Here is a 12376-nt window from a genome sequence, read left to right as displayed (position 1 = left end):
GTATCACGATCGCTCCACCGGATCCGAGAAGTCCAAACCGTTGTAAATCCCCTTGCCCTAAGGTATAGATTGGAAAGATGCAGCACATCCTTTCCCCACTCTCTTTGTCTGCACATCATCTGTTTTCTTTTCTTTCATCTTGGACTATGACACATTTAATTTTAATCGGATGTTTACCGGACTCGAGGTAATCTCCTGCATCATTACACTTTAGATCCTGATACCTATTGCTCCTGGAAGGCTTCTTTTTTTATTTAAATTCTTTTCCATATTGGGCTTTTTATTCTTTTTATTTTATTTTTTGCTTTCTTTTCCTTTTTTTCTCTTTTCTTTTCTTTTCTTTTTTCTTTCTCTCTTTTCTTTTTAATTCTTATTTGATATTTTCTCTCTTTTTTTAAGACCATTTTATTCTAGCTCTCAGAGGCTCGAGGTCCAAAGTAATAAAATAAGAATGGAGAGTGCAGCTAGATAAACGACCCTGGACCCTCCACTTGCCTTCACATTGACACGGTCCCCCTGAACCCCAGTCACTTAGTGTGTCGCGCAGCTTTCTGTTTAGCCTCAGTTTAGATCCTCGTGGTTGACCTTACCTGACCTTACCTTACCTTTTATTTTTTATTTTTTATTTTTTTATTTTACCCACTCCCCCCAAAAGGAACCCCATCCCAGTTCTTTCTTCCTCAATCTTGTACTCTTCCCAAGTCCTTGCAAGATTCTGTCCTGGGCCGTGAAAGAGGTCGTTCATGACCGGCATGGTACAGCCCGACGTTGGCCCTCCAGCGAAGTACAAGGAAAACCCCGTTGATGATCCCGTGAGTATCATTTCCATATTGCGCGGTACCTTGTCTTTTTCCTTTCGAGTTCCTGTCTGCCCTATAGATTTTGTGAGATGTTTCCTACTTCAATATCATTCCTATCTTTCTTGGTCATTTCTCTATGTCTCGGGCAGCTCTCTATGCCCAGTGGGGTTGGCTTTTTTTTTCCGGCCAACGCTTGGATGTCTGTTACGACATTGGATTTCTCTTCTCTCGACTTGCTTCTCTATCGCCAGTCTGGATCTTGTGCGGGGTGAGCAGCGTTGTCAATACCTCAACCAGAAGACAGCCGCCAATTCAGGATGCCGACATTGGTAGTTTTGGCGTCTGCTGGCCATGATTTATGGAGCCCTGTCCCATTTGTATCTCCTCCGGACCCACCAGAGCTCTGCTCCGACTAGAGCCTCACATCGACCAAAAGGAAATGGTTTCAATTGAGAGGAGCAACGAGAACCAATGCCTACAGTCTGTGTAGCGGCTTAGGAGTGCTATCTACATGATCCGGCTTATGAGTGCTTTGTCCCTCCGGCAAAAAAGAAAACCCCCCCACTCGCCATATCAAGGACACACCAACGCTACACAGATCCATGCTATTCTTTGGTCCTGGACGGACTATCCCGGCTATACCCTGGCCCATTCGTTACTCACCTAAGGCCATCCCTGCTCGAGGATTTCCATGGCTCTGTGGCCCAATCCAACCCCTCCCCTCCATGATGATGAGCTTCTGCATACCTGCAAGATTCAAATTCCCACGCTAGACCAGAGGGGTCATACGCTGATGTCACTCTGGGCACTTCTAGCTGTGTTCACAAGTTCCTTTTCTTTCTTTCCTACGTCCACGTTCTCAGCTTGTAGCACTGTGCATTTTCGGCTCGAATCTTGCTTATCGTATCTTTCAACCTTTCGGGGCTGGCTATCGGAGTCCCAGTAACTGATGTGTATTTCTGCTACAGCTTCGACACAACTCTGGGCGTCTCGGTTCTCAACAGGCTCAGACATTACAACCTCTATCAAACACAGCACAACCACAGAAGCAAGGCCCTGCCTCGCCTGTTCAGCCCTCTCTGTCTCTTCCTTCTACCACATATCCCCCTCCACCTCACCAACTAGGAAACGGAGTCCTACACCATCATAATCCCTACGGACCGCCACCTCAGGAGTCGCCTTACTACACCACCCATTCTCCCTATACATCGACCCCGGTGTCGGCGCATTACCCTTCTAGTGGTAAGCTTAGTTCTTCTTTCTTAGTAGTTGGCAGGAAATCGTCGGAGTTGAGAAGTGGCGCACTGGTGTTTGACTTTGATGACGCTCGTGGCCATCCACTTCATTCGGCATATCGAAGACATTAACTAATACTCAAGGATTAGGGCCACCTGACCTCATGGCATCTACCGCTCAAATGCAGAGACCTTATCCCTCTATTTACCACACCCCGCAATCAAGCTCGCCAGCCTCGGTAGCTTCTCAACCACATGAACAACATGGCCGCAACATGTACTCGCAGTCACCACAGATGCCACCGCAGATGTTCGGCTATCCTCCATACTCGGCCATGAACCCGGTTCAGCCCTCACCATATGGGGCCCACCAGTCTCCCCAGCAGCATCCTCTTACGACACAGCCATTAATGATGCCCCCTCAGAAAGCCCCATCCCAGGCGCCACCACACCAGTCCCCCCCACCTCCCTACGTCGGGCATGTCTAGCAGCCCCATCATGAAACTCGATTCCTCCCAGAACCCCACCACTCCACAGCAAACAATGCTGAACCCTCCTCTCACGGCAACCAACACCCACTCAATGTCTGCCAGCAATCCCCACGCCAGCCCACCACTAGGCGGCACCACCTCCAGCGCGGCACCAGGCCCCATCCCAGCCACGACCCCGCTAGTCGTGCGACAAGACAGCAACGGCGTGCAGTGGATCGCCTTCGAATATTCCCGAGACCGGGTGAAAATGGAATACACCATCCGGTGTGACGTGGAATCCGTCATCGTGGACACGCTCACGCAAGAATTCAAGACTGAGAACTGCGTGTACCCGCGCGCCTGTTGCAGTAAGGACCAGTATCGCGGGAACCGACTGGTCTACGAAACAGAATGCAATGCCGTCGGCTGGGCACTGGCTGAACTGAATCCTGCTCTGAGGGGCAAGCGTGGATTGATCCAGCGTGCTGTCGACAGCTGGCGTAACAGCAATCAGGACCCGAGATTGCGCAGCAGACGTGTCCGCCGTATGGCTAAGATTAACCGAAGACAGTCGGTCCCTGCTCAGTCTGCTCATATGGCGCAGCAAAGCCCTGTTGGCCCACCTGCTCCGCCTGGTCCTCCTGGTCCGGGCATGAGTGCTATGCCAGCTCCTGTTCCCCGCCCGAATTTGGGTCCCATGTCTATGGGCCCGCCGCAGATGCATCATCACCACCAACCTGATGGTAGCCCTAATGAGGAAGTTAGCGGTATGTTTCACCACATGTGATTGTGCCTTGTTCGATGTTTTTCTTTCCTTTTCCTTTTACTTTCAAAGAACGGCGGGATCACTCATGTATTTTCTTCTTGGGGCTTTAAATTTTGTTGGATCGGATCTATGTCTCGTGTGTGTGTGTATATGTGGGAGTTCCATGTCTTGTCTGGTCTGATTTGTGTGTGTTTGTATGTGTATGAAGATGTGTCAACGGTTGTATGAGACGTGTACTCTTCTACTCTTCTCTCTCTTGTATCCCTACCTGATCCGCCGTCTGTGTTCTTCTTATCTGTTTTATTTCATACCCTGTTCAACTTCACTGCATTGTCGCCTTTTTATCATTTCACACTGCGCTTCTTGTGCTTTGGCTCTTCTTTCCTTGGAACTCAACCTTTCCCCGACATGTCAAACATGCAATTGTACAGCGTAGGCTAATTATTGTCCCCTTCCCCATAGGCACAGACTACCCGGGCCATCGAAGCATGGACACACGCCTTCCACAGCCCTCGATCCCCGACCTACGTCCCGCCCACATCTTCCGTGACGCCCCCACAACCCTAACCCCAGGTGGCAGCGCCAGCGGCCCTTCCATGCCCCCGCTCCTCCGCGACAACAGCCTCACCTCACTAAGCCGTCACACAATCGCAACTTCCGCGCGCATGGACTCAACCGACCACGACATCGGCGAGAAAGGTCCAACGAACGACGACCTCTTCAGCCATCTCCCAGACGGCAAACGTCGCAAATTCATCCTAGTCGACGACCCACAGCGCGGCTGCCGCGTCCGCGTCAAGGTCGTCCTCGACAAGGTCAATATGGACGAGATCCCGGACTCCTACCGCGAGTCCAACGCCGTCTACCCACGCACCTACTTCCCCATCCAGATGCGCGACGAGAACCGCGTCGTCCCGGCCAAGCGGTTCTTCCGCGATGACGCCGAGCAAGCTGACGATCCCGAAGCGTCGACAATCGGCCGCACGACAGTGCCTGCGCCGTCGCTTGACGGCGAGACTGAAATCGCGGTGCCGAAGATCTCGCGCAGAAAACACCGTAAGGAGTTGATGCTTAATGATCTCGGCTACCGTATGAGCTGGAGTCAGAGTCGTGTGTTTGCGGGACGGATGTTATTTTTGCAGCGATCGTGTAAGGGCTTTTTTTTTTTCTTTTTGTCTTGTTTTCGTGTATTACCCTTTTTTGACTTCCTTTTGTCTCACCCGAACACATCACGTTCGACACGTGCCCATGGAACGATCTGACTGCGGCTGAGACATATCAGAGACCTCCGCTAACCGTTTGCGAATAGTGGATGCTTACCGCGATAAAATGCGAAGCAGTATGCTCGCTGCCGGCCAAGAGGCGGGAGATATCCCGGATCATTTCGATACTCGTCGTGGTAAGCGACGGTTCCTGGAGCGCGGGCGTCGGCTGGATTCTGGTGAGAGTGCTGCGCGGCGGAGTGCGGAGGAGGTCGAAGGTTGAAAGGTTAATTTTCTTTTTGTTTTGATATTTACTTTTCTTAGTTCAGCTCTGTTGCTGCTGTTTTTTTTTTTTTGGTTTTTTTTTTTCCTTTTTGGGAGATATCGTTTTCGGTCGAGGTATGCCATGGCGTTGACGGTTTGCGGAAGAAAAACACGAAAATTCCAAAAACAGACAAAAGGGGGGATACGATTGATATGATCGAGGATAGGCCTCAGATGATACCACGACTTTTATTTAACGTTGAATGAGATATATGAATGTGTTTATATAGAGGAATTGGAGTTGATGAAATTGACTGAAATTGACTGAAATTGACAGTTCGCCATGTTGACATTTGACATTGACGAGATAAAAATAGTAACGCAAGGGACACAAATCCACTGCGGTCCACATGGGACCCTGGAAAAGAGCCTGGAATGTTGAGATTGTATATTATTGTACTTGAAGGTACACAATAATAGAATAGAATTGATAAAATATAAGATACTACCACAGGTATGGATGGTGGTGATTTAGCTGAGCGATTTACCCATCTCCCGTTGTCCCGGCCACGCCTTATTTATCCTAAGTTCTACTCGGCTCTTTGACTCTTGACTCTTTGATCGACTGTCTTTTCTAAAACGATTCGAGTTTCCCTTTTGTCTCAGAACGAATTCCGTCGATTCCTGCATTCAATCTAAATCTCTGCCTTGGCACCTTCCCTGCATTTTTCCCCGTTCGCGGGTCCAACCCTTCCAACCTCCAAAGTTCTTATTATTCAAAGTCCGGTCTACGGACACCTCAAATCCTTTCATAGTATAGGCATGGACATTCCACCTCCTCCAGTCCATCGCTATTCACACGGATCCCGTGAACACAACACCATCACACCAGGCATGGACAATCTCGGTCCCAGTTCACCGGGCGGCGGAATCAGTGGAATCGCCCTAGGAATCGCCAATACACACAGTCGTCAAAGCGGAATCGAAGCGTCCCACGGCGTAAACGACGGATACACCGGCCCCGCCGAGCGCGACTTTAATACAACCGGCTCCGACACACCCTACGTGCCCTCCGCAGGCTACACCAGCGGCGACTCATTTCGTCCCGAACACTCCCACGCATTGAACATGGCGAGGGGCGGCCCGCTCGCTTCGCCCCCCCATGCAGACTCCCAGTCAATCCTCGTCGCATCTGAGCGATCCCGCACACAGCACATACCAATACCCCGCGCCTTACTCTGGTCTCACTGATGGGCCTTACCAGCGTCACTCGACTGCGTACAGTAATGGCGAGATGTCGAATATTAACCCCGAGGACATTGCCGATGACGGGGATGAGGACTTTGGTCCCCCGCGCAATCGGGCTGCGCCTGCTGCGGCTGGCGCGACTGGTGGTGCCGCTGCTGGTGGGATTCTGACGGGCTTCTTTGGTCGCGAGAAGAATGCTGATGTTGCGTACAACTCCGTTCCCGGTGGTTTGGAGAGTGGCGAGGGATCGTCGGGGAGATCGGCAAGTAATGGAGTGGACGGGCGCAAGAAGATGGGCTGGATTGTCGGTCTTGTTCTTGGGTTCGTGATTCTGGGTGCCATCATCGGTGGTGCGGTGGGTGGTACGATTGGGAACAGACATCACCAGAACAAGTCGAAGATTTCTAATGCTGAAACTGCTTCCGGTGATGCGGAGACTAATGGCGACCTCGACAAGGATTCCTCGGAGATCAAGGCCTTGATGGGTAACAAGGATCTGCACAAGGTCTTCCCTGGAATGGACTACACGCCGTGGGGCGTGCAGTACCCGGACTGTTTGAAGTGGCCTCCATCGCAGAACAATGTCACCCGTGATATGGCTGTGCTGTCGCAGTTGACCAACACGGTCCGTCTTTACGGTACGGACTGCAATCAGACTGAAATGGTTCTCCATGCCATCGATCGTCTCGAGCTGAAGGATATCAAACTTTGGCTCGGCGTGTGGATTGACTCCAACACCACCTCTACCGAGCGGCAGATCAAGCAGCTCTACAAGATCCTCGATGACACCAAGGACACATCCATCTATAAGGGTATCATTGTCGGCAACGAAGCCCTCTACCGCGCCGGCGCTAGCAAGCAATCTGCTCAGACGACCTTGATCTCGTACATCAAAGACGTCACGAAAGAGGTCAAGAAGCGCAACCTAGATCTATCGATTGCGACCTCCGACCTTGGTGATAACTGGAATGCGCAGTTAGTAGATGAAGTGGATGTTGTCATGTCCAACGTCCACCCCTTCTTCGCCGGTGTCAGCGTCGATATTGCTGTCGGGTGGACATGGGATTTCTGGCAGAACCACGACGTCCCTTTGACCAAGGGCACGAACAAGAAGCAGATCATCTCAGAGGTCGGATGGCCCAGTGGCGGCGGCAAGGACTGCGGTGACAGCAAGGTCTGTGACGAGAACACGCCTGGTTCCGTCGCCAGTGTCGACAACATGAACACTTTCATGGCTGACTGGATCTGTCCGGCGCTCGAGAATGGAACTGATTATTTCTGGTATGTTTTGTCTACTGTTCATTAACCGGTTTACTCAGATCACTAACACTCTACAGGTTCGAGGCCTTCGATGAACCATGGAAAATCCAGTTCAACACGCCTGGCAAGGAATGGGAGGATAAATGGGGTCTGATGGACTCGGCACGCAAGCTGAAGAAGGGCCTCAAGATCCCAGACTGTGGCGGCAAGACGGCCTCCTAATGCTATCAGATCCAGCCGTGGCTCTCTTATGGAATCATGATCATGAAATTTTCTTTTATCTGCATAGGTATCGTGTTCTTAGTCTTGTTGCTTTCTCTTCTGCACTGGCGTTCGTGTTTCGATACCATTCAATACCATCAATTCATCACAAAGGAACCCCCGAAGTCCTCACCTCTCATCCTCATACCTTTTCCCGGATTTACACCCTTCCATTTCGATTTCACAATCTCGGGGGTTCTCTGTCTGGTGGTTCATCATCGTTCCTGTCCTATTTTCCTTCGTGCAGTCCTTACATTGTTGCCTGTCTTCGAGCCATGCATGATTTTACCTTGCATATCTTCCTTGGGCCTGCTTCTTCCTCTTATTTTCCGTTCCGTTGATGAGGAGGTCTTCAATGCCTGCTTTCGCGGAAATTTGTCTTCATGGGATATTCACTGGGATCATTTGCGTTTGTGTTTTGCTTTCCGTAGCTATCCTATATACAGCTATCCTCAGCCTTTATGTACATAATGAGTCAATGCATCAAGTTTGAATTGCCTAGGAATACCTAAGGGAACTAATATATTATACGTATGCCATCGGTTCATTCACTGATCATCATTATTTTACCCTCAAGCAAGCCCTCCGATGTTATTGTACAAAAATAGGAACAAGACAACAATGCCAGTGGAACCACGAATAGAATGGAACCTTGAAAAAACAAACAGAGAGCTATCTCTGTGGAAAGGTTCCAAAAATTGAGTCGAAGGAGATGACAACAGAGCCCCTTCCGTTTGTTCAGGTCTCGTGATGTTCAATGGAGAACCCAGGAGAGTACACTCTGTATCCGCAGCGGTGAGGTTGAAGAGCGCCCCCTAAGGGTCTCAAAGGAAGTCCAGAAGGGTTCCCTGAGGGGTCCTGCGGGTCTCAAGAGAAGTCCCTCTGGATTCCTCGAGTGGTTCTCTAAGACGTCCGCCTCACATGCTTCGTGCCATTAGACCAGGGCCGGGGCCCAGGGCTAGTTTCAGACTTAACTGAGTCGGCAAAGACCCATCAGTGTCCTCAGGGTATCTCTTCCTTCACTGGACAACAGGAGACATATGTTGAATATGAATCTGGAGCTGAGGTCAAAGAATTGAAGACTCGACAGGGACCATGGTGTGCAATGTGGACCTGGAGTGGTGTGAGGAAGGAAGGGAAAGAAGAAAGAGAAATTGGGGGGGAGGGGGGGTATTTATATTTTTCCAGTGAAGGACAGGAAGGAACTGGGGGGACGAGTTTTGACAAACAGGGAAGCTGCAACACTGGGAAGGAACGTGTACTTCGACCTTGGAAGGAACATCGGGCGTATACAGAAAATATCATGGTATTCGACTCGATCTGAAGAACTAACAGAACTAACGCCATCCCATGCATACCTATAGTCTATAACCCCATGCATCTCTAATAAACCAAAATGCCAAAAAGATCTATATAGATATCACTCCCTGCTCACCTCCTCAACCCAATAGAGTCTCATGTTCCAAAAAGCATGCTCGAGCGCTTCAAACACCGGCAAAGAATAAGACCCAGCCCCATCCACATAACCTTGCAGTACACCACCAGAGTCTGCATGCTCAAGCGGACCACCGAACAACAGCCACGGCTTCGATGGCAGCAGTAATTCGAGGTGTTTGCGTTCTGCGCCGGGACAGAAGAGCATTGTGTTCGCGGTGATGTGAGAGAAGGCCTCTGGGTGTTTTATGACTGTTATATTCAGGGCTGCGAGAAGGGATTCATCTAGTGTGTTGAAGACAGGGTCTTGAGCGTAGACTTTGACATTGGACGAAGTTGTACCTGTAATCCGGGTGTACGGTTAGCGTGGGGTATAAGAGGACGATGGGAAGTGGACCCTAGATATATCTAAAGAAAATGTATGCAAAAAACGAAACCAAAGCAAGAAATCCAAATCCAAGAAGATGGGAAACGAACAAGCAACTTGATCCTTAATACTCGCCAGCGCAGCAAGCTGATAAAGCGACACAGAGCGCCGATCAACCCATCCATCGCGCAAGAACCCACTCGGGCTCCCAAGCCCAATGCAGACAATGGCGTCAACGGGGCAGCGGGCCAAGGCGGAAGTAGTAGGATCAGCACCAGAAGAAGAAGCTTGTTCCTGTGCCCTCTTCAACCGTTCATCCAAAACGCCAGTCAACCTAGTCCAGCTCTCCGAACCCTCCCACCTCTCACGATGAGTTTGGAACTGTGCCTGCAGTTCAGACAGCGTGAGTCGACCCGGTGCCTCTGCGGGGGTCAGAGTGGGTTCTTCGGGCTGGTCAGAGAATATCCCGGACTCCGATTCCTTGATTGCAGTTGTGCCTCGCGGGCGTGTGCGCATTACGCGCCGCACGTTGCCGCCGCTCGCGACATGGGTCCAGCCATCGTCGTCGGTCACTTGGGTTCTTTTCTGGGTTTGTCGTTTTGGACGGGAGGTACGGGATGTGTGGGGCATATTTTATATATGTATAATTATATAAATATAGTGGATTATTGATGTATTGGGATAATGTATATGGATTGGACTTATTGAAGCTTTTTTTTTTTGGAGATGCGGGGGAAATGCTTGGCGGGACTCCAATGGGCTTACTAAGGAGACTGGCTGGACATCCATGGATATTCCAAGGCAAGGTTAGGGTGAGATAGAGATACATATTCGGGTGAAAAGGGTGAAATGCTTTGCAGGAAACAAAGTCCAACAATTTAGAACTTACCCTCTGAGCACACTCGGACACTCTGTAAGCGCTCAAGTTGTTCCCCCGAACGTTAGCGTACCCCCTCGGCGCTTCCACCGCTGGTCGCTCAGCAAATCATCATGCAGTATCACCCTTTAGGTGATGGCACTTGCAGCGGGCTGTGATGATCCCAGGCCACCCCTGCTCTTCATCACGACTCGGAGCCAGTCACAGCTGTCTCATCATGCAGTCTCGGTCACATCTGCCTTCCAGGGTTCTGACTCGTCCGCCCTGGTGAAGGCCAGTACCCCTCAAAAAGCCCATTTAGCCCTCGAAAATCATGGCTTGGTCTTGGTCTTGGAGTTTCTATGATTTTGGTGTCCATTTTCCCATTACTGTTGCCCTCCATCTCCTTTCTGCTTCGTTTATCCTGCGATCGGAGAATTTCAGTCTGAGTCTTGCTCAGCGACAGGATTCCTGTTCAACTCTTGCAACTTGTCACCGTCGCTGTTGTATCTCACCATGAGCTTCACACAATCCATATCGCGATGGGCTTCTGTCCTACTCCTGCTATGCTTGGGCCTGGCGCAAGCTCACACCGTTATTACTTACCCTGGCTATCGAGGAAACAACCTCCACCTCAACGGCACTGTTCAGCAGTCTAATGGACTTGGTGTTTCCTACGATGTGAAAAATGGCTCATACATCTTCCCATACGGCATGGAATGGATTTATCCCTGTAAGCCAAAACTATCTACTTGTCGCTAGTTATCAATGACTGACTCGAATTTTCAAGGTGGTGGTATGCCCAGGTCGACCAACCGAACCAAGTGGCCCATCAGCGGTGGTGCTGTCGCCTTCCAGCCGGGCTGGTTCCCAGGCCACTCCACTGCTCTGATCTACGTCAATCTCGGCCTCGGCGAGGTTCCTCTTAACATGAGCCACCCGGTCGTCCCACCCTTCCAGATCGTCGGCCCGACCAACAACCCTTACCCTGGTACCGTGTGTCTGCCCCAGGTGCCCCTACCGGCCAATATCTCCGTCAGTCCAGGTGACTACGCCACGATTCAGCTGGTCGAGACCGCCAAGCACGGCGCTGCGCTATACAATGTATGTCCAGCCCCCTTATTTCCGACCCGGCAATCAATGTACTAACTTGTCTCTAGTGTGTGGACATTGAGTTCGCAGAAGATGGCGACCCGTCCGTGGAGACGGTGACTCGCGACAATTGCTTCAATTCCTCGGATATCAGCTTCGAGTACATGTACACCACCGCCTCCATTGGTTCGGGCGCGGCGATGCTACAGCCTCCGAAATTATCGGCTGCGGCTGTCGTGTCGCTGTTGTTGGCTGTCGCCTTTGGCGTGTACATGTAGATCTTTTGGGTTGTCTTGATTGCATTTCCGCGCGCCTTGCTTTTGTCTTTCCTTTGCGCCATACCCCTGGTTTTTATTAGTCTATGACGCTTCAAAATCAGTCCTGATGATACTGCATGTCTATGTCTTTCTGAAATGGACTATATAATTGACCTTTTGGGTCATTCTGGCGTTGACTGGTGTTTGGGATTTATTTCTATAGTTCAACGAATATACCTGCCCAATTTCTTGACGATCCTTTGAAGTAGATCCCAACCTCAATATGTACTTGTTCTACCCTCCCTTCCTGACGATATTGACGTCTTTCTTAATATTCTATAACTTCAATGCCCTCTCAGGATTCAGCATTAACGGTAACCGGTAGCCAATCAGAAGATTGGCAAAAAAGAAAAAGAGCGACCACTGTGAGATTCGAACTCACAATCTCCCGATTAGGAGTCGGGTGCCCTAACCATTAGGCCAAGCGGCCACCTAAGTGGGTATTTACTAGCTGTTTTGCATCGTCCGAATTCATCGCAAATAGCACAAACGGTCGACGTTGACACTACAATAACAAAGAGAGATCTATTGAACTGTGTAAACAAATAGGAACTGACTGTCCCATCGAGTACATCTAATTATCTGCAATTTATGTGCAATTACCCCCGAGCGGAAGGCTATTTCTACCTGTAGCTACTGATTCACACTTGATGGTATCTCGCTCACCCGCCTTGGTATTGGCATTGTATCTTCCACCCTTCGTCTCACGGAAGATGTGCGTAGTGCATTAGCCCTCTCTTACCCACACTGGTACTAAGTCGCTGTTTTAATGATAAGAGTGCTGGGAACATTGACAATTAGTCG

The 12376-nt window shown here is 50.2% G+C and overlaps 4 protein-coding genes across 4 annotated transcripts; 3 read left to right on the top strand and 1 right to left on the bottom strand.

Moving 5' to 3' along the window:
- Positions 1-743: 743 nt before the first annotated feature.
- N7519_007083 (uncharacterized protein) lies at positions 744-4756 on the top strand (the record flags this gene model as incomplete). Its single annotated transcript, XM_057293859.1, has 6 exons — positions 744-812; positions 1769-2042; positions 2186-2508; positions 2555-3272; positions 3734-4360; positions 4581-4756. The coding sequence occupies 6 exons, from the start codon at positions 744-746 to the stop codon at positions 4754-4756; spliced, it is 2187 nt and encodes a 728-aa protein (XP_057148670.1).
- An 803-nt stretch (positions 4757-5559) lies between these two features.
- Positions 5560-7467, top strand: bgt3 (uncharacterized protein; the record flags this gene model as incomplete). The annotated part of the gene is made up of 3 exons (XM_057293858.1): positions 5560-5978; positions 6022-7266; positions 7323-7467. 3 exons carry the CDS (start codon positions 5560-5562, stop codon positions 7465-7467), a joined length of 1809 nt encoding a protein of 602 aa, XP_057148669.1.
- A 1459-nt stretch (positions 7468-8926) lies between these two features.
- On the bottom strand, positions 8927-9937 carry N7519_007081 (SRR1 family protein; the record flags this gene model as incomplete). The annotated part of the gene is made up of 2 exons (XM_057293857.1): positions 8927-9282; positions 9418-9937. 2 exons carry the CDS (start codon positions 9935-9937, stop codon positions 8927-8929), a joined length of 876 nt encoding a protein of 291 aa, XP_057148668.1.
- Positions 9938-10679: 742 nt separating this feature from the next.
- N7519_007080 (copper acquisition factor BIM1-like domain-containing protein) lies at positions 10680-11533 on the top strand (the record flags this gene model as incomplete). Its single annotated transcript, XM_057293856.1, has 3 exons — positions 10680-10896; positions 10954-11267; positions 11324-11533. The coding sequence occupies 3 exons, from the start codon at positions 10680-10682 to the stop codon at positions 11531-11533; spliced, it is 741 nt and encodes a 246-aa protein (XP_057148667.1).
- Between the last annotated feature and the right edge of the window lie 843 nt (positions 11534-12376).

This window comes from Penicillium mononematosum (genome assembly GCF_028829835.1).
Source record: "Penicillium mononematosum strain IBT 11891 chromosome Unknown utg000003l:1.0-8172316.0:1.0-8177699.0, whole genome shotgun sequence".
Lineage (NCBI taxonomy): Eukaryota > Fungi > Ascomycota > Eurotiomycetes > Eurotiales > Aspergillaceae > Penicillium > Penicillium mononematosum.
The sequence above is the reverse complement of the archived record's forward strand: the minus strand, read 5'-3'. Positions and strand labels throughout refer to the sequence as shown.